The sequence below is a fragment of the Dipodomys merriami genome, unplaced genomic scaffold, assembly GCF_024711535.1.
Source record: "Dipodomys merriami isolate MVZ:Mamm:240054 unplaced genomic scaffold, mDipMer1.0.p SCAF_11, whole genome shotgun sequence".
NCBI classification, from domain to species: domain Eukaryota; kingdom Metazoa; phylum Chordata; class Mammalia; order Rodentia; family Heteromyidae; genus Dipodomys; species Dipodomys merriami.
In genome coordinates this window covers 41,771,342-41,798,071 of record NW_027202382.1, presented here as the reverse complement: position 1 = coordinate 41,798,071, position 26,730 = coordinate 41,771,342, and the positions used below count along the sequence as shown (strand labels likewise).

The following is a 26,730-nucleotide window of genomic DNA, read 5'->3' as shown; positions in this document are numbered from 1 at the left end:
AATGGGATGCAAGCCATGCCCTGCCTGAGTGTTTTCCTTCCTAGCTTAGCTGTCCTTGAACTTCTGAAGGATGAGCAACACTTGTAAGCATTTTACAGATCAGAAAACTGGGGCTCAGAATGGCCAAGAGGCTCCAGACAGAGGCCCACAGCATACCTCAATGGGGACAGTCCCTGAGTATCTAGTATGTGCTGGCAGGCATCATCCCTTGCTAGAGACAAGCACCCAGGCCCCCATCTATTCCTAGGCACTGGGGCCCTCATGCAGGGCCTGGGGGGCAGGGAGAGGTGTGTTTCTGCACACACCCGTGAACTGGGATGTGATATTCAGAGACCAGCTGGCCGCCACCCTTGATGGCTCTCCAGTCTTGGCTATACAAGGCTTCCTGAGGAGAGCAACATTCCCAATTCCCCCTCATCTGTCAAAGCCAGTGCCGCTTCTCAAGCTCCCCTGCCCGCTCCCTGTCCCCAGGCATGTCAGGCTGGGACACTTCTTCTCAGTGTGGGTCTTGGTAGCATCCTGATCCAGTGAAGCAGATAGGTGGGCTGGGCTGTCTTTCTCCAGCCTCTCCTGCTTCCCTCGATCTCCAGCACCTACTGAGTGCCAGCTGCTTCCCTGGGCCCTTGCCAGGGGGAGCCACAGGGCCTCAAGAATCTCAGGCTGATGGAGGCTGAAGTGTATGACCCTGGATAACTGAGCTTCCCCTTCTGGGCCTCAGTTTCCACATCTCTGGGATGGGGACAATGGCAGACTTGTCGAGGCTGATGTGCAGAGAGAAGCAGGCTGGCACACACATCCCTTCCAGAGGAGGGGAGAGATGGAGGGAGGATCTGCTGGGGAACTGAGGCAGCCTCTGCTCACTTCTGCTTCTGACAGGGTGCCAATTTTGCCCTGGGATTTCAGGGACAGATAGAGACCCATTCTCAGCCAGTCCCATATCTGATGTCATCCCAGTCACCGCTGCCTACTTTGCAAGCTAGGAAAAGGGCCAGTCCCCAGGAAGCTTCATGGGCCAAGAGCAGACAGAAGCCCCAGCTCATCGATTCTCTTGCAATGAAATGACCCATGGACACCCAGAAACTACCCGGTGCCAGCCTCTGCACCTTGGACAGGGCTTCCCAGTGCTCAGGGTACCCTCCAGAGCGAGCTTGGAATGCAGATCCATAGGCCCCACCCTGAGAGTTCCAGTTCTTCTGCAGGCCTGGCACATGCCCCAGCCCACAATGGGGTTAGGTGTGCAGATCCCATTTCATGGGGTCTCTTATGCCAGGTCTGCTTTATAGAGGCAGAAGGACCTGGGCAGCCGTCTCAGAATGAACAAGGGTCTCATACATGGGTTCACCTTCTACAAAACAGAAGTTCAGGACTACCCATTCACAAATCAAGAACTTCCTAGGAAGAGAATTAAGCCAAGCACAGAAATGTGGGGGCCCTGAGTGACTGACTTCACAGGCCACCCATCCTCTCACCAGACTTCCAGACACCCAGCAAGTGGGTCACCCTTGCTGGGACAAGGTCCCCAAGGTCTTAGCCAGGCCCATATGTAGCCCATCCCAAGCCTTTGTGATCCTCCCTCAATCCTCAGAACTGCCACTAACAGTTGGCTCTGTCCCTTCTCCCGTTCACTTTACTGTCCTTGCCTCCAGAGTGGCAGCAGCCTCCTCTGCCAGCCTCTAGTCCTATGCACACGGCACCACCATCATCTCCATAAAGTGCCTCTCCAGTTCCCGTCATTCCCCTGTCCAATAACCTTCAATAGCTCCCTCCTGTCCACAGGATAAACACTAAGCCCTGTAGCAGGGCTACTGGCCCCTGCCCTGCTCGGCAGCTTCATGTCCCAGCAGCCCCTAGGCAGCCCTTCCCGCCAGACTCGCCAGCCCCGCCCACCTTTCTCAGTCCAGTACCTTACCTGGAAGGCCCTCCTCAATCCTCCCATCTCACAAATGCCTGCCAGGGGAGCCTGCCTTAGATCCTTGCTATCTTCCTAGGTTACTAACTAGATCCACCCAGGCCCATCTTCTAACCAAGGCAACCCATTTCATTCTCCCCACCACCCCAGAGGGGAGGTTATTTGCTGTCCTCATTTTACCAGTGAGGTAACAGAGATCCAGAGAGGCTGAGAAACCTGCCGAGGGTCACATAGTCACAAACAGTCTAATCCCTGATGCTAGCCCAGCCAGTCTAACTCCTAACCAATCCCCCTGTAAGTCTTTTGGTTAGCAGGCACTTCCTTCCCCTCCCCTCCCCTCCCTTCCCTTTCTCCCTCTCCTTTCAGCTTTTTGTTTGTCTTGGTTTTTTGAGGCACTAGGGTTTGAACTCTTGCCTTTAATCTTGCTAAGCAGGTGCTTTACCACTTGAGCCACTCCCAGCCCTCCCCCATATGTCTTTTGGTACTAAGCACCTATCATGGTCCTCTTCTTGCTGTAGCCCAATACACACACTGCTGGGTTCTAACACAAAGGGTTGTAGGAGCGGCCACAAGAAAATCATCAAGAGCCCCACTTCTAACAAAAACAAAAAACAACAAACAAACAACTGCACCCACTCTCTCCTTTACATGTGATTGCCCTGAGGCAGGTGTTTGATTTTCAATAGATACTGAGGGAACTGAGGCCCTAAAAGGTAAATCATGGCGATCTCATAGCAGAACCTAGACTCAAATTCCAAAATCAGAAGCTCGAAAGCTCTGTTGAAGAACATGGCTAAGGAACTGGGAATGGGCATATGAGGCATGTACACATGAGGCCTTGAGTTCCATCCATAAAATACAGAGCTTCCTGGTCCAGCTTAGCAAGCACCTGGCTGAGGAATGAGGTAAACCTGAGGCTCCCAGTTAAGCTCTGGCAGTTAACTGGTAGAGATGACCCTGTCTCTTACCTTCTACCAGGATGCTCACCAGGCCCAGCCCCAAGACGTTTCCTTTTAAAAATTATTATTAGCTGGGTACTGGTGGTTCACACCTACAATACTAGCTACTCAGGAGGCTGAGATCTAAGGATCACAGTTCAAAACCAGCCTAGGCAGGAAAGTCCATGAAACTCTGATTTCCAATTAACCACTCAAAAAATCAGAAGTGGATCTGTGGTTCAAAGAGGTAGAGCACTTGAACAAAAGAGCTCAGGGACAGTGCCCAGGCCCAGAGTTCAAGCCCCACAACCAACAACAACACAACAAAAAATTATTAAGCAGGTGTTGGCGGTTCACACTTGTTAGCTATTCAAGAGACTGAGATTGGAGGACTGTGGTTTGAAGCCAGCCTGGGCAGAAAGTTCACAAGACATATCCCGAATTAACTGGCAAAAAGGCAGAAGAAGTGCTGTGGCTTTGAGCAGGAAAAGTTAAGCTAAGAGTGCCCAGGACCTGAGTTTAGGACCCAAACAAAAATTATTATTAGCCAGGTGCCCGTGGCTCACACCTATAATCTACTCAGGAGGCTAAGATCTGGGGATCATGATTTGAAGCCAGCCAGGAAAGTCTCTGAGACTCTTATCTCCAATTAATCACCAAAGAGCCAGAAGTAGAGCTGGGGTTCAAGTGGCAGAGTGCTAGCCTTGTGCAAATAAGCTTGGGGAACAGCACCCAGGCCCAGCTCAAGCCCCAGAACTGACACGTGCATGCACAAAATAGGATCATCATTGCTGATACTTGCATTTGATGCTGATGTGCGTGAAGCCAAGAGGGCGTGTCTGTAGGAGGATGGCACCTCTGTGACCAGCCTGAACTCTTGCCACGTGGGACAGCCCCCACCAGTGGGCTGCCAGCTTCAGGGGTCTGTCACTGCTTACTTATCAAGCTGACATCCCACAGGGGGCTGCTCCCTACCCGCCCATCCGGCTCCACGCCTGCCGACTGGAACCAGACCTGGAGGAGTGGGCCAGCAGGGGACACGTGGGAAGGGGCCAAGCCCTCACCACAGGCCCCTTTGCAGTTCAAAGTGCCACTCTCCGGCGGCTGTCCCTTCAAAGGGCAGACAGCGCCTGCCCTGGGGTTGCTGTACCAGCAGTCAGTCCGGAGCCAGGAAGGCACTGCTGAGGTAAAGAAGGGCCTGGCCTAGGAGGCCGGCTATGTTCCTCTACTCCCTCTCTCCTTTAAATCTCTTGCCCTGAGGACCTCCATTATCCAGAGCAGGGAGGCTGGCTATACCTTGCTGTGCAATCTTGGGAAGTGTACCATCTTGTTCCTAAGGCGTTTACAAAGCACCCTGAAGGTTCAGAGGGCTGGCGACAGTAACTCACCCCCTCAAAACACTCAGTCCTTCATTAGCTTTGTGATCTGGGCAAGCCTCTTAACTTCTCTGTGCTTTTGGTTCCTGCTCAGCAAAATGGGACTAAGATAGGGAGCCGCCCTGCCCTATTCACACCTATTCACATAGGGCAGGTCTCTCTCTCTCTCTATCTGTCTGTCTCTCTGTCTCTGTCTCTGTCTCTGTCTCTGTCTCTGTCTCTCTCTCTCTCTCTCTCTCTCACACACACACACACACACACACACATACACCTTAGTGCCAAAATGTGCTCTGCTATTGCTTAGGATGGAAGGATGGAAGTTTAGGTTAAGTGAGACCTGGATGTCCCCAGCTCTGGTGGCTCCAGGCTGAGCAGTGATCAGGAGGCTAGGCTGTGGTCCCACAGATGTTGGCTCCATCCATTCTCTGAGCCCCCCACTGACTGTGTGATTCTAGTATGTGGCTTTATCCGAGCCCAGTGGAAACCCAGACAATCAAGAGTACTTTCACTCCTCAAACACTCCTCAAACTCGGGGAGCCAAGGGTTTTGTTTTCTAAGTCTTAGTTTTCTTTACTTTTTTTTCCCCTGTCTTTCTTTCTTTTCTTTTTCTCTTTTTTTTTTGGTCAGTCGTGGGGCTTGAACTCTAAGCGGCCTGGGCGCTGTCCCTGAACTCTTCAGCTCAAGGCTAGCATGCAACCACTGGAGCCACAGCACCACTTCCGGCCTTTTTTTCCTGTTTATGTGGTGCTGAGGAATTGAACCCAGGGCCTCATGCATGTGAGGCAAGCGCTCTACCACTGAGCCACCTTCCCAGCCCCTAGGTCCTAGTTTTTGTGCCTAGCTTTCTCCCGTTTCCAGCAGACAGCAGCACTTTTACTTTGCCCTCTGAAGCAGTGTGACCTTGGAGGGAAAAGAAAACACTGCATCTCTCCCGTCAAGCTTCAACCTGGGCAAAAGGGGGAAATGACATGCAGAAAGCCTGTCCCGGAGGCAGGGAGAAGAGCCTGTCTGTGAGACAGTTCCCACTAACCTTATGGACACGAGGAACACCAGCCATTCATCAAGAACTGTTGATTCAATAAACAACATGAAGCAGTGTGCCAGGCCGCTACCATCAAGAGACCAAAATCGGCTTCCAAAGGATCTCTAGAAGTTTCCTTATGCCACAATGCTTGAGCTCCGGTTCTAATTCTACCCAATAGCTGTGTGGCCTTGCCCAAGTTATTCAATTTCTCTGAATAGCACCTACCTCTTAGAGTCACAGAAGAAAGGAAAGAGATCAGCAGAGAGCTGATCCTCAGGGATAGAAGCATGCAGCATGCCCTCAGGCTAATAACTGCTGCTTTCAGAGCCTGCCCTGCCCTGTAGAGCTGTCCTGCTTCCCTAGCTCTCAGACTTGGAGAATATTAGCTACTGAGTTGTACCCTAGGTACCCTGCAGACAGGACTGCGAAGGGCTTCCTCTCTGCTCTTTTTCCCTAGCAGCTGGAACATGTAGAAAAAGCACCCAGCCTGCTGGGCTTGTCAAAGCAGGGCTCCCTTTACGCGAACCAGGTTTAGATGGTAATTTTGCGGTCATAACAACTATTTTCTTTACATACTGCTATGAAAAGCTCCCCCCCCCCCACTTTTTTTTTAAACCTAATTGAAGACACTATCAAGCGTAAATATGCTGGCGTTTTTAATAAAAAACATGATGGAGGAAAATACTCAAAGCTCAATAATCAGAAGCAATTTGTGTTGGGAGCAGGGACCTGTCATATACTGCTACCCTCACCCCCCTTCTTGGCTGTGTTCTGGTTTGGGGGCTGGCAACTTTAGACCTATGGCAAAAAAAAAAAAAAAAAGTAATAATCATGAACAACAGTGAGACTTGGAGGTAGCCTGAAAAATATCCTGGAAAAGAAAAACATATGCCAAAGAGTGTGGTGCAATAGTCATATTTCATGCCTGACTTTAGAGAATGTTAATAAGGATTAGAAGCATACTCCAATAGCACAACTATCAGTCAAGGCAGGGTAATTAATTTTGCTTCAGATCTCTGCTCAGGAAAAGGAAAATGGTAAGTGCTATTTCTCAGTCTCCGGGTTGTCCCATTGCACAGGGACAACCCAAAGAACTTACAGAGCTGCTGTTCCCAGACCAGCTGTACCCTGGTTGTTACTGGCGGCCCTTTCTCATCTATCATGTGGATTTGGAGCTCTTTTCCAAATTGTAATGATATCAAACCCCCCCCATTGGCTAATAAATATGATTAAGATAACACGTCCCAAACCACATGTCCTCAGCTTAGCCTCTAACATGTGGAGGACAGATGTGTCTTACGTGCATGGATGACCCAGCTGCTGCTCCCCTGAGGCAGGGACCTTGGGAGATGAATCTGGAGAGGTCCCTGAGGACCAGGGGCTCTTAGTGCCCTGGCCAGGCTGCAGCCTCTCAGTGATCCACTGTGGAGGGGAAGAACCAAGCCCAGGAAGTATGGGAGTCAGATAACACAGGACTAGAGGATACAGGACTGTGCTCACCTGAGTCTTGTCCCTCTATGCCCCAATTCAGACAATGAAGTCCCAAGTCTACATGGCCCAGAAAAGTCTCAAGATCATTCCTTTTGTAGGCTACCTGTCAGCCTTTCTTAAAAGCTAGGGTCCTTAGACCTCAGCAGGAGAGAAGATGGAGAAAGCCAACGTTAATGGCAGAGCCCAGGAGACATGTCTAGAAGGAACTGTGAAGCTGCCATGTGGACACCTCGCTGGACAGCATATGAGTGGGGTTCTTGTCTCCGCTCAGTTGCCACCCAATGAGCCTGGACAAGGTCTGGCTGTACCTTACCTTGGTGTCCCCACTGCTACAGAGAACTTGAAGAGCCTTCAGATGAGACATTCTGAAGCAACCCAGAGACCTTGTGTGTGAGGCCCCTGTGGTGCCTTCTTTGAACTGAGGGTCCTTGGAAGGTCTAGAGACCTGGCCTGGAGGTCTGTGCTTGCTAAGGTTGAATGCCTAGCTCCCACTCTGAGCATAGAGAGGTAACTGGTTCAGAGGCCAGTCCTGTGAGGGTGTGGGTGGGGTGTAAGGAAGAGCCTATCCACCCAACTAAGCAGCCCCCCTACCACATGCAAAGAAGGCTGTGGGTCAGGGTGTGTCTAGCTTTCCTGAGAGACTAGGAGGAGAGAACAGCAGGGTTCCTTCAGGTCAGGCTAGGCAGAAGGCGGCTAAGCAAGCCTGCAGGCCATTCCGCCAGAGTCCAGTGAAGGAATGTCCCAGGAGGAGGGGGCTTCCCACACCCAGGCTAGGAAGGTGCTTGATGGGTGACACGGGAGAATGAGACCTACAGAGGGGAGAGGTGTGAGGGGACATGCAGACAAACTGCACCAGGAGGAGCTCCAGCTCTGGATTGAGGCAAGTATGGCCACTTGCAAGGGACTGGAGGACCTCTTTTTCTGTTCCAAGGTGACTCCGGCCAAGCCAAGAGCCCCAGGCACCCCCTGAGCTGGAGGAATCTGGACAGCCTGGTGGAAGAAGTGGTCTCGCTGTCTCTCCGCTGTCTCTGCGGAGGCCAATGACTACTTCTGTCCTCTACCCCCTGAAAGCTCATGCTGTGCCTCCCTGCCCCCAAAGAGCAAGGCTGAGCCCCCTTCTCTTCCCCAGTGGAGGAACCAGAACGATGGGTTAGATGCTGGGAGCCCAGGGTGCGGCCAGCCCCGCTGATATGAACCATCTGCGTTGTCTTAGGCTGCCCCTCTGCCCACTGTCCCTCTGAACTCGGCCGGTTCCCGCGGGCCGTTTGATGCTTGCAGGGTCACAGACCCCCGCACACAAATCACCGCCGTGGGGCTGGGGGTAGGGCGGAGGCGCTGAAACCTAATCCACAAAGTTTGCTCTGCCGCCAGCTCACTCCTTCCCTCCTCGCTCGATGCCCCCTCTTTCCAAACAAGATTTATTTTTCTTGCCAAAAAAACAAAGTTGGTATCAAGTGTTTCGAGGGAGAAAAAGTCTTTCCTCCATCACCCAGAGGAAGGACTTGTGGTTGGCGAGACAGAGTGCTGTACATGGGGGCTCTGAGGATGGTCTGGAGCCGAGCTCTGGCGTTCCATGTCCATCGGTCTGTCCCATAGTTAATGGCCACAGATCCGGCCGTCTCTGGTCTTGCCTAGTCCCTCCGCTTCTCTGCAGACCGTACCCTGTCCTTCAGAAGTGAATTGGACCCCCTCCTTTGGAGCTCTGGGTCCCAGTGTAGCCAGAGATGGAAGCATCACTTCCTGTCCTTCTGTCTCCCCATAAAACAGCCCTAGCATGTCGCTTTTACGAGGTGACACCCTGCTCTCAGCCCCATCCTCCCTGTGCCCAGGAGCCTGGGATCGGCTCTGCAGAAGAGACTGGGTGCAGTCAGGCATCCCTGGAGCCCCACCTAAGGACTTTCAGAGGAGTCCAAGGAGCCAGGTACTGGAGACAAATCACTCCAGAGGTCCCCTCCTGCTCCGTAGACAATGGGAGCCTTGCCTGAAACCCTAGGAGCAGTTCCGAAGGGCTGGGAGGCAGGTGTGGTATGAAGTGGATCTTTGGGAGTGCCTGGGTTTCACTTGGGTATTGGTTTTACTTTTGGTTTTTTTTCGGCGGCAGACTCTTGGCCCCGGAAGCACGCGCCGCTGCTTCTCCATGGCTGGAGGCTCCCCACTGTGCCCAGAGGGGAAGGCCAGGGGCTCGAGCCCATGCTTCCACCGCCGGCAGCCAAGGCTGGAGTTCTACTTGTCCAAGCAGGCACCTGGGGCTTGGACAAATCAGTGACATGCAAGGTTGGCAAACTCGGCTGGCTCTGCCAGAAATGTCCTGGGAAGAGACATAGAAGGGTAGGAATAAGGGAAGCAGTGCCCAGTGAGGGTTTCCCTGAAGGTGGGAGTATGGGAGGAGTTTAACAAAAAAAGGAATCTGGCCTTTGAAGAAGAATTGGCTGAGCCCAGAAGTTGGGAACAGCCAACCCCGCAGACCTGCGGGCTTGCAAGGGCTACCACATTAGTCCCGGTGATCCAACGAACTCCACCCCTGAGGACCCAGGACTGGAATCTCCATTTAGCCTCTCTCTCATCAATCAATCCTGCTTCGACCAGGGCGGTGGGTAGGTGTCCCCCAATGCCATCTTGCCTGGGGAAGAGGAGATTGTATTCTTCCTTCATTAATGAAGGAAAACAAAACAAAACAAAACTCCGTCCAAAGTGGAGCTATGCTTCCATTTCCCAGATACTGCCAATTGGGGCTCTGGCTCACCTCTGCTGGTATGGTTTGGAGGGCCAAAGGCTCAGACCCCTCCGAAAGGAAAGGACCCAGGGGGCTCATGGCTACTCCAAGCCCCCTCCCATTGCCCTCGGAAGGGGTGGAGGGGACACGGTTGTAAGGTGCTCCGCTTCTTTTCTCTGTTTGACATGAATAAGGGGATTAGGACGGCAAGTTTCCGTAGTTCACTCGGTGGGACAATGGGCCCTGCGGTTTGAGCCGTACAGCCCGTGATTAAACGACTGAGCCCTGTCACTCAGCACCATCCTAGGTACTTGTGTTCCTGACATAATCTTATTAGAAGATAAAACCAGCGAAATCCTTTTCATAATGAAAAGTTACATTTAATGGATGGATCCTGCCCCCTTCCCCCGTTGCTGTTGGATATGACTCGCCTGTAATTGGCATTTAAAGCACCAAGTCCTGGAGGAAAAAAAAAAAACACGGAGGTTTAGGGGTTTTGTAATCCCCCTAAACTGTCTTTGTTCGAAATCTCCACAGATACAAGTCTGTTAAGAGTAAATATTTGTGGATTGATACAACCACATTTCCCCCCAGCAAACCAAATCTAAAAGAAAGGGAGGGGGGAACCCGGCCCACTGCCCTGGGGCTGGGGTGCTGGAGGAGGGACGGGAAGGTTGCTCAGCCGGCAAAGCCAACTCAGCATGGGCTTTGGGCAGCGTAGTGCTTTTAGGAACCCAGAAACTTTGCACATTTCTCAGAGGGAGAGGTGTGTGTGTGTGTGTGTGTGTGTGTGTGTGTGTGTGTGTGTGTGTGTGTGTGTGTGTGTGTGTGTGTGTGTGTGTGTGTGTGTGTGTGTGTGTGTGTGTGTGTGTGTGTGTGTGTGTGTGTGTGTGTGTATCTTAAGCCGTTTTCCCTTCAGTTTTCTGTTCCCTTCATAAACAAACCTCTCAAACTCACTACTTTTGCGCCTGCCCTCAGGGGTCGGCCGGAGGGCTTGGGGAAGGGGCGGGCTTTGCTCTACCCCAAAGGAAAACTGAATTCTGTCCCGTCCTCCAGCCTCCTCCCTGCAGCCTTCAGTGGCTCCCCGGGGGAACCGCGCCTTCTGGGCCACCACACTTCCCACTCTGCCGGGCACCTTGGCTGCAACCTGGGAGAGCCTCCGGTTCTCCCAGGATCTCCCAAACGCGCGGGAACCCGAAGGCTGCCGCGGGGGCCCAGGCTCCCCGCTCCAGCTCAGCCCGTCTGGGGTCCGGGATCGGATTCCTTCATAAATCAGCGGCTGGGTGAAAGGGCTGCGCTTTGGAGAGGGCGGGCCGCCTGCGCGCATTAGAGCGCTCGGTTCCCAAATCCGGGCTAAACCCCTGGTGACACCGAAATTCATCAACCTCCGCGGCGCCGCGCTCGGCCCGGAACGTGGGAGCCCCGCGGCCCTGGAAGCCGAGTGCACCGGGGCTGTGCTCTCCGGGGAAGGGACAGCCACACGGAGCCGGGGCTGCTGAGGGGATCACCTGGAGGAGAGCGCCGGGCCGAGGCCGCGGGAAGCCGCCGGCCGCTGCGCTCTGGCGCTGGGTGGTGAAGGAAGCTGGCTCGGGGGAAGGAGTTAACCTGACCTTCCTTCCTCTGGCTAAGGCTGGTCGTTCTGTGCTGGGCAACCGTGACACTCCTTACCCTATCTTGTAGGCTGGCCTCTAGGGAGAGCTACAACAGTCCAGACCTAACATCTGGTCAGGACCTGAGGACTTAGGGATCCCTTGGGGTTAGGAGGTGTTTGACCTCCTCCAGCTCAGTTTCCTCATGCACACACCCGAGCTAGAGCAATAGAGCTGGTAAACTTCACAGGCACTCACGAAGCAGGCACCCATTCCTTTCCCTTCTAGACATGCTGCTGCCCCCCTGGGCTCTCCCAGCCCCACGCTGTCCCCTGCAAGTTCATCTACGCTGCCCGCACAGGGAGGCGCAACCTCTGGCACCCAGACCTGCTCATTCCCCTCTCAAGGGCAAGATTCAGAACCCAGATCCCAGACTTGGCGAGCAGCAAAGGGTGAGCAAGGCCCCTCCACAGACCTTTCTAGGCCGCAGCACTTTCTAGGCCTCCCACGCAAAGCAGACAATGCATTCCTGCCAGACAGAGCAGCTTCTAGCTCTTCCCGGCAGGAAAAAAGAAAATGCACATGGACTGAATGCCCATACAGGCCGGCACCTTTGGGTGTGTTCTACTTTATCCCCAAAGCAATCCCGTGAGGCTGGAATGATCACCTGTGGTAAAGAAGGCACTGAGTCTCAGGGAGACAGCTACCAGTTCTTCCCTAAAGGCCCTGGGTCTGTGTCACTGGGAGATTAAAAGGTTCTCCATCCCAAAGCTGTAATTGCCAACCATCTTATTCTACCTTTGAGAAATTGCCCCTCTACTTGGAAATCACCCCCATAGCACCTCTGATCTCCCCAGGCTTAGGCAGCTCAGGCCTGGACTGAGGCCCATGGCCCACAGCTCCATTCCCACAACAATCTAGGCACATGAGAAAGGTCATTGAGTACCCTCCACAGGGGAAGCCAGTCACACCCAGATTGTTTCAATGCAATGCTGCTCCACCCCTCCCACCATCATCCTTGCTGAAGCATCCCCAAGATGCAAGATGCTGGGGGCTGGGGGGGGGAGAGGAGATGCCTGGCAGCTTTCCCCCCTCTCCCCTGCACCACGTGTCCCAGCATGCTCCTCTATCCAGCCTCTTCCTTTAGGTATGGGCACCTCCATTGCTCAGGGAAGTCCTGAGAACCCTCCTTCCCCAACTAGTAAGCTCCCCATGGCACTGGAGAAGCCTTCCACACTGGAAGGCCAGGAAGCAAAAATCTTTGTTTCTTCTGGACCAAGGCTCCAACACTGGGGGTTTCTGGCAGCAGCACTTCTGCAAGTTCACCCAGTACCAGGCCAGCCAGGTGCTCAGCTATCCACCAGGGCACTCATTAGGCTTTCATGGAGTCAAAGCTTCCCCTACTATGCACTCACACAACCTTCTCCCCTCCTCCCCTCCTCGTCTGGGTTCCAGGGTCAGCAGGGCAGGCCCAAGGCTGCCAGTCAAAAGCTTGGAGATGGATGCAATATTGCCCAGGGAATAACAAAGGAAGGGCTCCTGCAGAAATTTATTTGTACTGATCAGGCAATTTTTGCAAAAGGTAAAGGACATTGAGGAAGTGCTGTCAGCCAGGCCTGAAACCTAAGAAAGTTGCCATTCGGAGCACAGTGGCCCCTTATGCACAACCAGTCCACACCACAGCAGTAGTTAGAGCAAACACAGGCCCTTCACTGGCCATCACTTACACCTTACCCCCAAATTACACAAACTTGAAACATTTTTCTAGGAGAAGATGGATGCTTCAGGAGACTCGAGGTCAAGGCTGGGCTGTTTAAAGTATATTATTAACAAATAAACATTTACTGCAAAAAAAAGAGAGAGAAAGCGAGCGATAGAGAGAAAAACTCTATAGGCCACCGGGGAACCAAATCATGTTGCTTTTGGCATCAAATGACAGGAGACATTTATGACATGAATGGAGAACACCAGCCAGTTGATGAAATGGCAAACGTCTGCCACTTTGCTTCCTCTGCCTTCCTGAATCAACTTTTTCAAATACGGTTTTCAGTCTCACTCCCTACCCCCCACTTTCTGGCTGCAGTGGCAATAAATATACATAATTTTGATTTTGCTCTTTGCTGCCATCAGCATAGAGTCTGGGGGCTGGAGAGAAATCGAGGAACTTCCGGTTGGGTCAGCCAGCGAGGCGAAGACCTAGAGTACCCCTCATCCCTGGCTGACTGACAGTTCCCACTCACTTCTGGACGGAAGGCTAACCCAGCCTCCGGCCTCCCGCTTGCAAGCCAAGGCCTGATTGTGGTGTCCAACAAATTGTAAGTTATAACTCATGTCATTGGGAGTATCCTCTGTCCTTCAGCCAAATTGATGCCGCCCCCCCCCCCAAACTTTCTTCCATTTCTTTCTCTTTTAAAAACTCCACGGCCATTGGCCAGAGGAAGCTCCCTGAGGCAGCCAGGCAGCCTAGCCCTGCACAGTGGAAACCTCACATGGCTACAGAGCCTGGGATGGAAATCTCTTCTCTAGCTTTTAAGCCTTGCTTCCATTCCAAGAACTGCACACAACCCTGAATCTCTCCCCTGCATGTCCCCTCTTCCAGATCAGCCTTGGAAATGTAGGCTGAGCTTTGAATCACAAAAACAATGAGCACAGACAGTTCTTCAAGTATAAAATTATATTATTGAGTTTGCTTTTCCAAGTGATATGCAGACCCTGGAGATGTCAAATGTTCCCCAGTGGAAACATCATTGCTGTGTGCCAACCTCTATGCCCCCTCCCCCCAAAAAACAAAGTAACACATCAGACCCACCCTGCCCTGCCATCCAGTGCCTGTGTGCCTGTGCTCATCTTCACAGCCAGAAGTTCCTCCAGCAGAAGAGAATAATGGATCTGTTTGGAATGAAACATTGCCCCTTGCAATTCTCACAGCCACCCTGCAATGTGATATCATTGTATCCAGTAGAGAACCCAGGCTCTGGGATGGACAGGCTGAGCACTGGGGCTGGAAGGTGAGCCGGCTGTGCCTCAGAGTTTAACACTCTTTACATGGGAGTAAGGCGGGACCCTCAGAGTATCCTCTCATTCCTGGCAATGCCCCTCACCCTTTCCACACCAACAAGCTCACGCATGGAAAGCCTAGCAGACCAGCCACACCTTGGGCATGGAACCTGTCTTGGCCTATGTGTCTTTGGAGACAAGGCATTCTGCGCAACAACAATAGTAACAACATCAATGCTGCTAATGACATGGTAAGCAAGAATTGGGGCACCTTATCTGCTGTCTATAAAAACGCTTCTGTCCCAGTAGCAACTCACCTCCCCCTCCCCGATGCAGGTTGTACAGATCAAGCAGGTGCCAGGGTTTGAAGCTTAGCTTCAAGGCAAAAAGGAGTAAAGGGTTATCAATCACATACCACAGAGCAGACCCTTGCAGCCTGCTTCCTCCACTTGAGAAAAATCCAGCAAACAAATAAGACCACACCAGCCTGGAGCTTGGGGAATAGGAGGTGAACTAGGAGTTGCTGTGAATAATGCCTGAGTTGAGCAGATGACTGAAGCGTCGGGAAGGCCTGCCTGCTACCTTCCTGCCCATAGCCCAAGGTGCTGGGGTTAAGTGGAGAGGCGCCCTCTAAGGGGCCAAGGACTGGGGCTTGCAGCGTGAGCCCTTAGTCCTGTGGGAAGAGCGTGAGAGCCTTTATGTAAAACGAAGTCTTGGCTCCCAATCCGAAGCAGACTCCACCTGAGGCTGTGGGCTAGGTTCCCCACTGCGCAGGGAGTACTGCTAGGAAGAGGTACCCTGCAGTAAGGCCTGCGGAGACCTTCCTAGGGCACAGGAGCAGCAGCCAGGAAGACTGGAGCCTGGTTTTGTGCCCCCCTTGCCACACCCAAACACACTGCTAAGACTTCAGAGGCAGGTGGGCAAGGTGACCCTCCCAGGAAGGCCTTGCCGGTATAAACACTTCCAAGGAAAGGAATGTGCTGGAACAACCCAGTAGAGCCACTGGAGCCACTGGCCAGGTTGGGGAGATTTTTTTCTTAAGGACAAACAAACAAAACAGAGAAAAACCCCAAAACCAAAGACCAACCCAGGCCTGAGAAGGCTTTTTCTGAAAGCCCATCAAAGTCTGGATGCCCCTTCTTCTGTGAACTGGAGCTAGAGAGGAGGCTGGGCACCGGGTTAGGCCCTGCTTCCCGCCTGCCCGCCCGCTTAACGCACCACAAGCCTCTGCCCCCGTGTAAGCGCTCTGGGCTGGAGCCCCAAGTCCGTCCCGTGAGCTCGCACAAAGGCCCCCAGCGCACACCAACAAGGCCCGGGTCACTAGACCTGGAGCTGTATTACAAGCGATTAGACTCCATTTTGTGACAGATTTTTGGACTCTCCCACCGACCCTCCCCCTTTCCGGAGCCTCCTCCAGGAATTCGCCACCTCCTCAGGATAAAAACCCTTTCCAGACAGCCAGCGACAGACGGCAAGAAACGAGAATTACATAATTCTACTCAGCCAAACTGCTAGGAAAAAAAAAAATTGCATGCGTCCGATGTTGTTGTTATTATTATTTTAAAATAGGTTTTTTCTGTGGAGGATGTGAAAGGCCAGCCCCATGTTGCAGAGGCTGTGTTTCCTACTGATTCCTAACTGGGTTTTGTGTTGGAAAAGGAGCTGAGGCCATGGCTGCTTTTTTGTTTTTGTGTTGAGAACACACACACACATACACACACACATACACACACACACACAACCCATACACCTGGAGAAAAAGAGGAATTTGTTGAATTACAAGTGAAAATGTCCAAATGCCCTAGTCTGTCATCTCTTTGGCTCTACCAACAGGAACGAGTGAATTTTATCAAATACTATTAAAAAGTACACAAACGTCAATTAATCACCCCCATGGTGCGTAAAATAACTTTGCACTTGGGGTTGCCGGGAATCTTTGAGAACAAAACGAAAGCAGAAAGATACTAAAAATGTCAACCTCTTGCTTTCTAAGGACAGACCCTGCAGCTCTCTGCAGCCCAGTAAGGATGCATTTTTAGGAAAGTTGAGGGGGGGGGTGTTAATTTCCCAATACGCTGACACAGACACCGCAGAATCAAGAAGGCACGTTTCTGCGCCACTTGCCTGGATTCTGGTCTGAAAAGCATTTGTGCACAGATGAAACAAATATGCATCTGCGATTCTCAAAGGAAAAAAAAAAAGAAATGGTGAATAAAAAGTATTTTTATTGAGTAAAGAACACTGCTTCTCCAGCATAGCTGGCTGGGAATTTGTCCACAACATTGTCTTGCTAACGGCCAGGCCACTGGGGGCCCAGTCACCAGAGGCCCATCTAGTGCAGATACTTAATTGGCATTATAGGAAGAAAGAGGGGACTAAGGAAGAGAAGGAGGAAACTTTGAGGACACCCAGACTTCAGTAGCACGGGACCCACTCCAGACTCCCAACTTGAGATTCAACAGACTAACAAATTCATTCCCAACACCAGGATCATTTTGCAGTGAAGACTATCTGAAAAGACTTCTCTTATTTTAAAAACAAATATACTTCAGACAAAGCAATTGCTAACGTTTAATTGTTTTTGTAAAATGAACGAGTTTGCCATTCATCTCTAATTTGTGATCTTGTGGCTCTATGTCTGCCAGCAGGATGGGGTGGGGGTGGGGGGATCATACTTGCTTTCTTTTAAAAAGAAGCCTCTTAATAATTGCAGGCACAAATACATACAGGTCATAGTAAAAAGTCTTTCCGATGGTTAAAACAAAAAATTAAACTACACAAATATTTCAGAGGCCTATTTCTAGTTTCTCAGGCCTTCTGACCCCACATACTGAGTTGCTGAGGTCAGCAGTACTGCCAAGAGCACACCTCCCAGTCATACAGGCAAGCAAGGCTGGGCACATCCTATGGCATGGTGCTCCTTGGACCACCCAAAACCCCCAACCATAGCATCCCCATTTTACTTGTCCTGCTTTAAGCCCAGCTGCCAGTGAACTGACCAGTGCCTTTTTCTTTTTGAAGAATTAAAGAGTTCCAGGGCACTAAGGCATGGCACAGACCAGACCAATTGTTGGTTGTGTACCTAAAACTGGGGAGCACAGGGAGAGAGGTCTCAGCTGTGCTCCAGAACCAGCAGAATCAGTCCTTGGGCTGGTCCACAGAAACCCCCAGCCAGCAGAAAATGCAAGGTGCAGAAAACAGCTCTTGCCTGTCCCAGGGGACCCAGCCAAGCATCTTTGGGGTAAAATCCAATGCCCTATCTAAGGCTCTGGCCACAGAGTCCTACTATTTTCAGGCCCCAGCAGAGCAGTCTGAAAAGCAGGTAGACTGCACTCACCACTAAGAATCTGCCTTTGTAGTTCAGACTCCCTTCAAAGAATTGGGCAGACAGGGCCCTCTCTGAGCCTAAAGCAACGGAGCCAACTTACCCACCCGCAGTCACATCAAGAAGGTTTTCTGAGCATCTCTCAAAAGTTCTCCAAACACCCACTTGTCTCAGCAATGCCACTCCAGAGGATCCCCACAAACCCCAGAAGGTCAAAAGAAAAAAATCCTCTCCCTAGTCTGCCCTGTCCCCAGCTTCTTGTCAGGCAAATCTACAGCCACAGCTAAACACAGAAGTCTAGCTATTGCTCAACCCATAGCTCAAGCCCTTCAGCCCCAAGGGCTGGAGTATACCAGGGGAAGAATGAGCCACCCCTACCCAACACACTGCAACAGAGTAGGCCGCTAGCAGAGGGCTGACCTGGTCAATCTCCCACCTCAACTGAGATGCCTCGGCTTACACTGCTTCTCCGGCCAAGAAAAAAATTGTACGTGCGAATTTCCCGCATGGAACGGTCTGGGGGAAGATGGACACCCATTTCTCCCAACCAGGGACTAAACATGCAGCAGGGAGCCTGGTCAGATGGGGCCCTTGCAGTCTAAGTAAGACATTTCAGTGCCCACCTCCCTGTTCCAGGAATCCCAAACCCCCAACGTAGCTGCTTTGGGGCTAGGAAAGCACATCTCCAGGCTTGGCTCTCTAAAGCACTGCGTTTATTTGAAAACCAATTCTTGGTCCCCACTTGGGGCCTCAATGGGGCCAAAGCCCTTCCCCACACCCAGGCTATCCTATCTGCCAGTCGGCCCCAGAGCTTTTCTGTCTTGTACCCCCAGCCGGCTACCCCGCGCAGATTTCCGGGACCACAGATGGCACGTAGGGGGGCCACTCTCCGAAGCCGGCACGGGGGACGCGCAGCTCTTAGAACTCGGGGCGCCGCGGGGGGCTCCCCGCGGAGCGCAGAGCAGGCGGCGGGGAAGGAGCTGGCCGGGCTGCAGCGGCGGGCGCGGCGGCGGGGAAGGAGGACGAGAGGCGCTTACTGTTGGTAGTCTTGTTTGCAGTACAGTTTCCGATCCCGGAAGTAGCAGCTGGTGGTGAGGGCTTGCTGACACGCCGCGCACTGCAAACACTCCTCGTGCCAGGACGATTCGTTGACTCGCATCAGGAAGCGGTCGGAGATGGGCCGCTGGCAGCCCTCGCACACGGCGGGATGCGGGCAGTCCGAGCCTGCGGCGCACACAGCGAGAGCCCGGCGGTCAGCGCCGCCTGGCCCGGCCCAGCCACGGCGCCCCGATCTCGCGGGGTCCCCAAGTCCCCAAGCTGGGAGCCCCGGGGCGCTCCCCCCATCCCCGCCGCCAGCGGTCCCCTGGCCTCCGCCGCAGAAGCCGGGCAGCCCCAAACGGTACTTCCCAGGCTATGGGCTCTGGCACCGACAGGCCTCACGGGCCTGGAGCCCCTTTGGCCCCGGTGCTCGCGCTCTCCGGTCCTCGGGAGATCCAGAGCTCGGGGTTCATACAAACGAGCAGGAGCCCCGCGCGCGCGGGGTCGCCGGCTGGGACCGAAAGAGGCGAGGGAGGCGAGGCTGGGGCGCTTCGCTGGCGGACACGCCCCACACGGGGCGCTGGGGATCTTCTCTCCCCGATCTCCCCCAAGCCTGTGGTTTGGATGACCCAGGGAACATTTTTGTTTTTGTTTTTGTTTTTTTCCTTTTCCTTCTAGAATCTCCCCTTCTCCAGGTGACCTGGCACTAATCCCTGCCTCGCCAAGGTGACTACTTGGGGTCCCGCATCACTCCCGCCGCTCGTCCCGCTAGCCTCGCCCCGCCTGGACAACTCTAGGTCCCGGCCCGCTGAGGACGGAGAGGGTGGCGGCGGCTGCAGCCGTCCGGTGCTCTCCTCCCGGGTGAGGTCCCCGCACTCGGTCCACCCTCCCCAGCATGCCCTGGGCGTGCTTGCTGCCCCCCTCGGGGGTCTTTCCAGGAGTCCTGTCCCGGTGCCCGGTGCCCACGTCCTGCCAACCCGTTTCCTTCATCCGCTGGCCGGGATGCCCCCCGTCTCCGACTCGTGACCACTCGGGGAGTCCGTCCCGACCTCGCACTCACCCAGCAGCACCCCCAGAGTGGCGGGCCCGGGTCGCAGGGCGTGCTCCTCCATCTTGATGCCGTCCAACATCTTGGCGCACTCGGTCTGCCCGCGAGGGAAACACCTCTCCAGCGACTCGGGACCTGTTGCTATATCCATGGGACGCGGGGCGCGCCGCGGACCTCGCCGGCCGGACCGCTCGCCGCCGCCGCCCGCCCGCCCGTCCGCCCGCTCGCCGCTGCGGCCGCGGCCCTGGAGCCGGGGAGGCGCGGCCCCCGCGGGGCTCGGGCTGCGGCCGGGGCCGCCCGCTGCCCCCGGCGAGCTCCGCGGAGCGGCGGCGCGCTGGCCCCGGGCCCCGGCGTCGTGCGGGTGGGCCGGGGCGGCTGCAGCCCGCGCCGCGCTCTCCCGGGCCCTCGCGGCCACGCGCGCCGGCTCCTCTGTCACCTGCTCGTCAGCCCCGGAGCCCGGCGGCGGCGGTGGCGACGGCGGCGGCAGCAGCGGCGGCGGCGGCGGCAGACGGAGCCGCGGGGAGGAGGCGGCGGCCGCGGCGGCGGCGGCGGCGGCGGCGGCGGGCGGGGGAGGGGGCGGGGGTGCAGGGGCGGCCCCGCGGGCTGGGGGGGCGCGGGCGGCTCAGCGGGGTCCCGGGCGGGGCGCAGCGGGCCGCGGGGCTCCGGGCGCGCTCCCCGCGCTACTCCAGTGCCATGGTGCGCCCGAGGAGCCGCTCGGTTTAGAGCTGGGGCTGGCGGCGGAGGGATACTCCGGCCGGGAGCCGCCTCACCCCTCCTCAAACTTCCTGACATTTGAACTCATTGGTGCGCCTCGTATCCCTGCGCCGGGATGAGCCGGCGGCTCCACGTCAAATAGTGCCGGGGCCGGCCCCCCTCCCCCCAGCGGGCTCCCCGCGCCCCCGGCCGGCGCCCCGAGCCGCGTCTGGCCCCGAGTGCCGGCTGGGGGAGCCCCGGGGAACCCCGGCCCGCCCGGTCGGCCCGCCGGCCCCTCTCCGAAGTTTAGATCTCCTTCGGAACAAATCCCCTGCCCCACCCCCTTAAAAAATTGATTTGGGAGTTGGGGAATGAAGGCATTCTTTTTCCTTTCTTGCCTTCTTTATTATTAATATTTCGTAAGGCTCCAGCGCTGGGAGGAGTGGCCCCGAGCGCGGCGAGGCCAGACCGCGCAGACGGCGGGTTGCGCAGCGACGCCGCGGCCGGGGAAGCGGCCGCCGGGGGACCCCGGATGCCGGCGAGGTAAATCGAGGTAGGACGCGGTGCCGGGGGTGGGGACCGCACGGGGGGGAGGGACGGGACGAGTTGGCGGCAGCGCCGGTCCGGGACCGCGCGCTCGGGATCCAGGCGGACGAAGGAGAGGACTGCTGGCTCTGGACTCTCCAAAAGTGGCTCTGGCCCCGGGGGGGGAAACGGAGGCGGGGCGGGGGGCGACTTCGGGGTTTGTGGGAAAGCTTCGGGCCTGGCAGAGATTGGGCGGAGGAGGTGAGCCGAAAGGGGGCTGCAGGCCGAGGATGGGCGACATGGGGTAGACAGGAAGGTCAGGCCCAGGTTCAGGCCAGGAGAGTTGAGAGGACCATTAGGAGTGGGCAGGGGGTCTGGGGCCGGGTGGGGGGGGGCTAGTGGGACGATAGGGGCCGACCGCTGGGCCCTGGGGTTCGGAAGCGAGGCGTGGGGGGCGGGGAGCGGTGGTTCCCAAGCTCTAGCGGGGGACCTGGGTTCGGCCTCTCCAAGGACCTCGGGTCCACAGTTGGCACAGGCCTCCGTGGCCGAGGGGTTGTTCAGCTCGGGTCTGGGACCGTGCCCTGACCAGCTGAACCGGCGTGGGCCATGAGGCCAAAGGCCAGCCGAACTCAGCTGGCGACTTTTGCGCCCGTCGGGCCTGACACCAGCATCGGATGCGAGAAGACACCGTGTCGGGGGGTCATCGAGGACTGCGCCCCAGCTGTGGCCCCCGGATCCCCAACAACGGCCCATCCACGCGCTGGAGGGCGAATGAGGCCCAAGAGCAGGCACTGCTGTCCTCCCCCCCCCCAGCCCGGTGGGCCGCTGCGGGGCGACCGGGCCCCTCCCGGAGCGGGGCAGCGGCGCGGAGCCAGGCGGGGGCGGAGGGCATGGGGGGCGGGTCCCCTGACCCCGCTGGAGGCGAGAGGGCGGGTCGGATTTGGAGCCTACGGGAGGCTCGGTCAGAAGTGGCCTCCTGTGCCGGGGGGGGGGGGGGGGTCGGAGCGGCCCGGCTTTGTGGAGGATTAGAGGCTGCCGCCCCACCCCAGTACCTGCGTGTGTGTTGGTGGGTATCCGTGTGCAACTGTGTGTGTCCAGGCTCCCGCCCGAGTCCACTGCGTACGTGAGCACCCAGTTACACCCGGTGTGTGTGTGTGTGTGTGTGTGTGTGCGCGCGCGTGTGTCCCTGCCACTTTCCAGGCTCCGTGAATCCGCATCCGATTCCGATTCCCTGCATCCTTGTGCGTGCCTCAAAAACCTGCAGATTGATGCTCTGTGCTTCTGTGTCTTAAGGTGTTTTTGTACGTCTTTGTGAGCGTCCCTGTGTGTCTGTGCGGTGTCACTCTACGAGGGCACTTACATCTTTGTGTGCATCTCCGTCTCTGTAATGTGGGAGATTTTGGGGTGTGTGTGCACATGTAGCTCCATGTTACCTTTGTGCTATCCTGGAGTTTCTGAATGATCATGCATCTCCCAGAGGGTTTTGTTTTTGTTTTAAATGTGTGTCTGGCTTTGTGTTCTGCATCTTTCTCATCGCCTTTGTGTGCCTGTACTGGGGAGGATGGATAAGTGGGTGTGGAGTTTCTCCCTCATTCTCCTTCCGTCCCCTGTTTTTGCTCAGCTTGGAAAGCCCTGGGCCTTGAGGTTGGGCCCGGACCGCCTTCTCTGGGCGCCGCGGCCCGGGCGCGCCTCCACAGATAAGGCTGGGGCGTGCGGAGCCGGGTGGCGCCGAACCCCGCGCGGGGCTGGCGGGAGGACCGGACGCATTCCGCCCTCTGCTGGCTACCGTGACTCCTTACACCCTTCGCTGGGCACCGCCTGTGGGCTGAAGTCCTACTTCCAGGCCCAGATCCCTGTGCTCTCCTTCGGGGCGCGTGGGAAGTATCTTGTCATCTCACGAGCCCGGCAGGTCCACACTGGGGCCTAACTCCTGTGCTGCGTGCCCGTCCCCTCCTCTTTCCCACTGTCCACCTTCTCTGCTCCCGGCCTCTTCCTTTCCATAACTCTCCGTGCCCCACTTGGTTGAATGAAGACCTTGCTTCTGGGGCTTCCTGACCCTGGGATCGAAGTCAGTGATGGTATCCAAGGGCGCATTCTGGGGGGCGCCTGGGGGCCTGGTCTTAGCTCACGAGGACGCGTCCGTAACCCCGGAGGGACGCATGCATTCGATTCACAGATTCCCGTCCAAGTCACAGCCCTTGCAACCAGGATGGGCCCGGAGCGCGGGGCCGCGACCGGGCGGTACTCCCTCGGTGCACCGGGGAGACAGTCAGCCTCCTCCGGCCGGGGTGGGGGCGCCGTCCGTACCCTCGCTCCCTCCCTCTCCATTCACCGCCCCACCACGCTCCGTTCCTTGCCCTTTGTCTCCGTTCCCCGCCAGCCCCCCAGTCAGGCTGCCGAGTTGGCCGTCCCGGGTCCTTCGCAGACGGCTACACAGAAGCTCCCAGACCCCCCCACCCCATCACCGGGGCGCTTGCCCCTACCGATCGCGCCTCCGCCGAAGAGCGGGCGGACTGGACGGGAGGGCAGAGACCCAGGCTCACAGCCGTCTTCCACCCGAGGAAGTCAAGCGGCAGCTGGCCCCGCGGGATGCGAGCCCCGAGCCGGGTGCGCCCTTCGAGGCCATCCGCGGCCCCGGGACCCGCGACGCCCGCGGTCCGTGCGCCCGGCAAATGCCGTCCGACCCGGGATGCGAGGGCTCCGGCTTCAGCTGCAGAAACAGCTCGGGATTTCCTTTACGGAGGATGGAGCGAGTCGCCCGGTCGTTTTCGTTCTTAAGAAGCAAGATCGGAAGGGTCCTGGCCGGTTCCCAGTCCGCCGGGCCGCGTCTCCCCGGAACCCCGCCCGGCTCCCTCCCGGGCTTCTCTTCCCGGGGCCTGGTGCTTCTCCCGGATTCTCCCCGGGGCGACCCGCCTCCTGCGAGCGCGCGCGGCGGGCAGCGCTCCCGGCCCGGGGCCGCGGCCGTCCTGCCCCGGGCTGTCCGGGGTGTTTTGTGCTTCTGACCCGAGCCGGAGCTGGGTCCCCGTTGTAGTTTAGAACTCCGGCTGGAGTCGCAGATGGCGGCAGGGACGAAGCCCTGGGCGCCGGCTTGCCCCGGTGCCGGTGCCCGAGCAGGGAAGGAGCCGACCGGGCTTTCCTGCGCCCAGAGCCCGCACCGAGGGCGTCAGGCCCGCCCTGAGCCGCCCCGGCCGCCGGGGGCCTCTACTCTGCGGAAGCCACACCGGACCAGAGCGGCCCCAGCAGGGGCCAGGTTAGCGGGAGCTGCTGGCCTGGGCTCCGGGAGAAGCGCCCCGACTCGGGAAATGGAGCCTGGACGCCCCGAGACACGGCAGAGGCCGAGGGCCGCTCCCCTCGGTGCAGCCCGGCCGGGCCTGACCCAGGACACGCGGGTCAAAGGGTCATGCGATCGTAAAGTCACACGGCCGCTTTCCCACAGCCCCAGGCAGAGTGCCGGTGGGTGAACCCCAGAGGCCCTGGAGGGGGTCCTGTTGGGGTGCTTGGAGTTGGGGGTGTGGGAGGCGTGGTGGGAGAAGCGGGGTGAGGAGTTTGCGTGTGGACTTGGCCCAGTGTGGGTCTGTGTCTTGTGCCCAATGTGGGAAGTAGAACAAAAACAATCTCCAGCCAAGTCCTCCCTGCCCGGTCCTCAGCGCCCTTCCTCTGGCCACAGACCCATGAATCCTACAGGAATCTGTGGGATTTCTCGCGGGTCGCTGCCCCAGGTTGGTGGCGGAGGCCTGAGGTCTCCCGGTGGTAACTAGGAGTGGTCAAGGTCTGGGTCTGGGTAGGAGGAGATGGCCGGCAGATCCTGCGTCTGTGTAAGGCAGCGTCCGGGTACAATGGTGACCTAGACCCGGGAGAGAGCGCCAGCATCCGTCCCACAGAGGAAGAAACAGAAGCGCCTGCCCCGGGCCTGGCACGTAGTAGGCTTCTGAAAATAGTTGGCAAATAATTGGATGAGTTTAGTGCATGCCAGAACACAGGGGGCATCGCAGCTACCTCCTTTGCCAGCCAGAGCTGGAGGGAAAACAGCCATGGTCCCTTCCCTTCCGCAGGGCAGGTGAAGTTCAAGTACAGACGAGATCCCAGGGCGTGCACTGGAATTGGAGGCTGAAAAGCCACTGCTCAGTTGCCTGCGCCTATTGCATCTAAACCACCATGTGGGACCCCCAAGGTGTCTCTTACATTTATTCTGAACAGGCACTTTCTCCCAGAATCTTCGGATTTCTTGCCAAATGTTGGGATTATTTCAGCAAGCCCATCAAAAACTGAGGCGGGGGAGGGAATCCCCAACCAAGGACCCGAGCTAGAACAAAGGCCAAGGACCATAGTCAGAGTCATAAAAGCCCCATCAAGACTCTCAGAAAAACTCACAAAAAGACATTTTATATGAATTGGACACAAATTCCCAAAAGCTAGGGAATTCATTGGTCTCCACCCCAAGGGTCTGCGGCTGGGGAAGGGGCCTGGGTGTGAGCAGGGGGCCGGTGCCCGTTGTATTTGATCTTTATCTTAAATCCACTTCAAAACACCGAGGCTCCGTGGAGTTGGAGGTTCGCCCCTTCCTGTAATTATTTGGTGTCTAGTAAAGTTTTTATGAGTGTCTGTGCAAATAAATGCATCTTATGTGCATTTGTTTTTGGCTAGCGCCACTTGATGTAGGAGGTGCACGCGTGCTCTGTTGGCCCTGGGAAGAGAAAAGAACGACGGTGAAAATAAAAATAAAACTAAGACCTCCTAATCAGGCAGAGGGTGGAGCGAGGGCAGGCGCATTGCCCATCAACAGCCCTCTGATGTGTGCGCTCCAGTGGGGGAGGGGGTACCGGGATGCTGCCAGCTGAGTTTGCCGCCTTTGGGGTAGCCGTGTGGGGGTGCTCAGGGCTGGGTGGGAGACTTGGTGGCATTTAGGTTTTAGGAGGATGTGTGTGTGTGTGTGTGTGTGTGTGTGTGTGTGTGTGTGTGTGTGTGTGTGTTGGTCCTGAGGTCCTGGGGCTTGAACTCTGGACCTGAGCACTATCCTTGACCTTTTGTGCTCAAGGCTGGCACTCTCCTACTTGAGCCAAAGCTCCACTTCTGGCTTTTTGGTGGGTCATTCGGGATGAGTCTCTCATACTTTCCTGTCCAGCATGGCTTTGAACTATGATCCTCAGATCTCAGCCTTCTGAGTAGCTAGGATTACAGATGTGGGCCACTGGTGCCTGGTCCCTATTTTAAAAAACTATTTATTTTTATTGAGTATCAGACAAAGGAGTTTTAGTTACAGAAGTCAGATTGTGAGTACAATTATCTTAATGATTGTCATCCCTTCCATCCTTCTCCCTCATCCTTTCCCATCCCATTCCTACCCTCAAGTTACATATTTCATTTTTTGCATAATGTGCATTGAATATAATGACTGTGTTTGCTCACGTTTCCTCTCCCCATTCTCTGTCCCCCTCCTGTTAATGCTCCACACCAGAACACGTTTCCACTTTCTGGTATTCATTTTGTGAAAGAGTTCATTAGTCATTCAGAAGAGCTACACCATTGGACTCCTCCCCTAAGTATACCATCCTTTAGTCAGTTTGTTCACATGTATATGCATATATGACCCTGCATATGTTATCATGTATGTATGGTTATGGGATCTAACATCCACATATGAGAAAAATATGTGCTCTCTGAGCTTAACTTCATATAACATGATTCCCTGCCCCTCCCCAGGTCTGTCTACTTCCCCGCAAATGACATAATACTGTTCTTTCTGATAGATGAGTAAATTTCCAATGACTATAGGTACCACATTTCCTTGGCTAATTCATCCCTTGTAGGGCATCTGAGCTGTTTCCATATCTTGGCTATCATAAATAGTGCAGCAATGAGCCTGGATGTACAAGTGTCTTTATAGTGTCCTGACTTTTAATGCTCTGGGTAGATGCCCAAAAGTGATATGGCTGGCTCTATGTTTTGTTTTGTTTTGTTTTGTTTTGTTTTGAGGAATCTTCAAACCACCTTCCAGAGAAGGTTTATCCCCCGCCCCAGTTCTGGGGCTTGAACTCAGGGCCTGGGCACTATCCCTGAGCTTTCT

The 26,730-nt window shown here is 55.7% G+C and overlaps 1 protein-coding gene across 1 annotated transcript in view; it reads right to left on the bottom strand.

The window, feature by feature from the left end:
- The window catches only part of Lmx1b (LIM homeobox transcription factor 1 beta), a 71,123-nt gene extending 50,954 nt beyond the window's left edge, over positions 1–20,169 (bottom strand). Inside the window, exons 1-2 of the mRNA XM_070006507.1 lie at positions 19,461–20,169; positions 18,400–18,586 (exon numbers count right to left, since the gene is read on the bottom strand). Of these exons, the coding sequence (XP_069862608.1) occupies positions 18,400–18,586; positions 19,461–19,599 (326 nt within the window). The 5' untranslated portion in view covers positions 19,600–20,169. The remainder of the gene's footprint in view (positions 1–18,399; positions 18,587–19,460) is intronic.
- Positions 20,170–26,730: the final 6,561 nt, after the last annotated feature.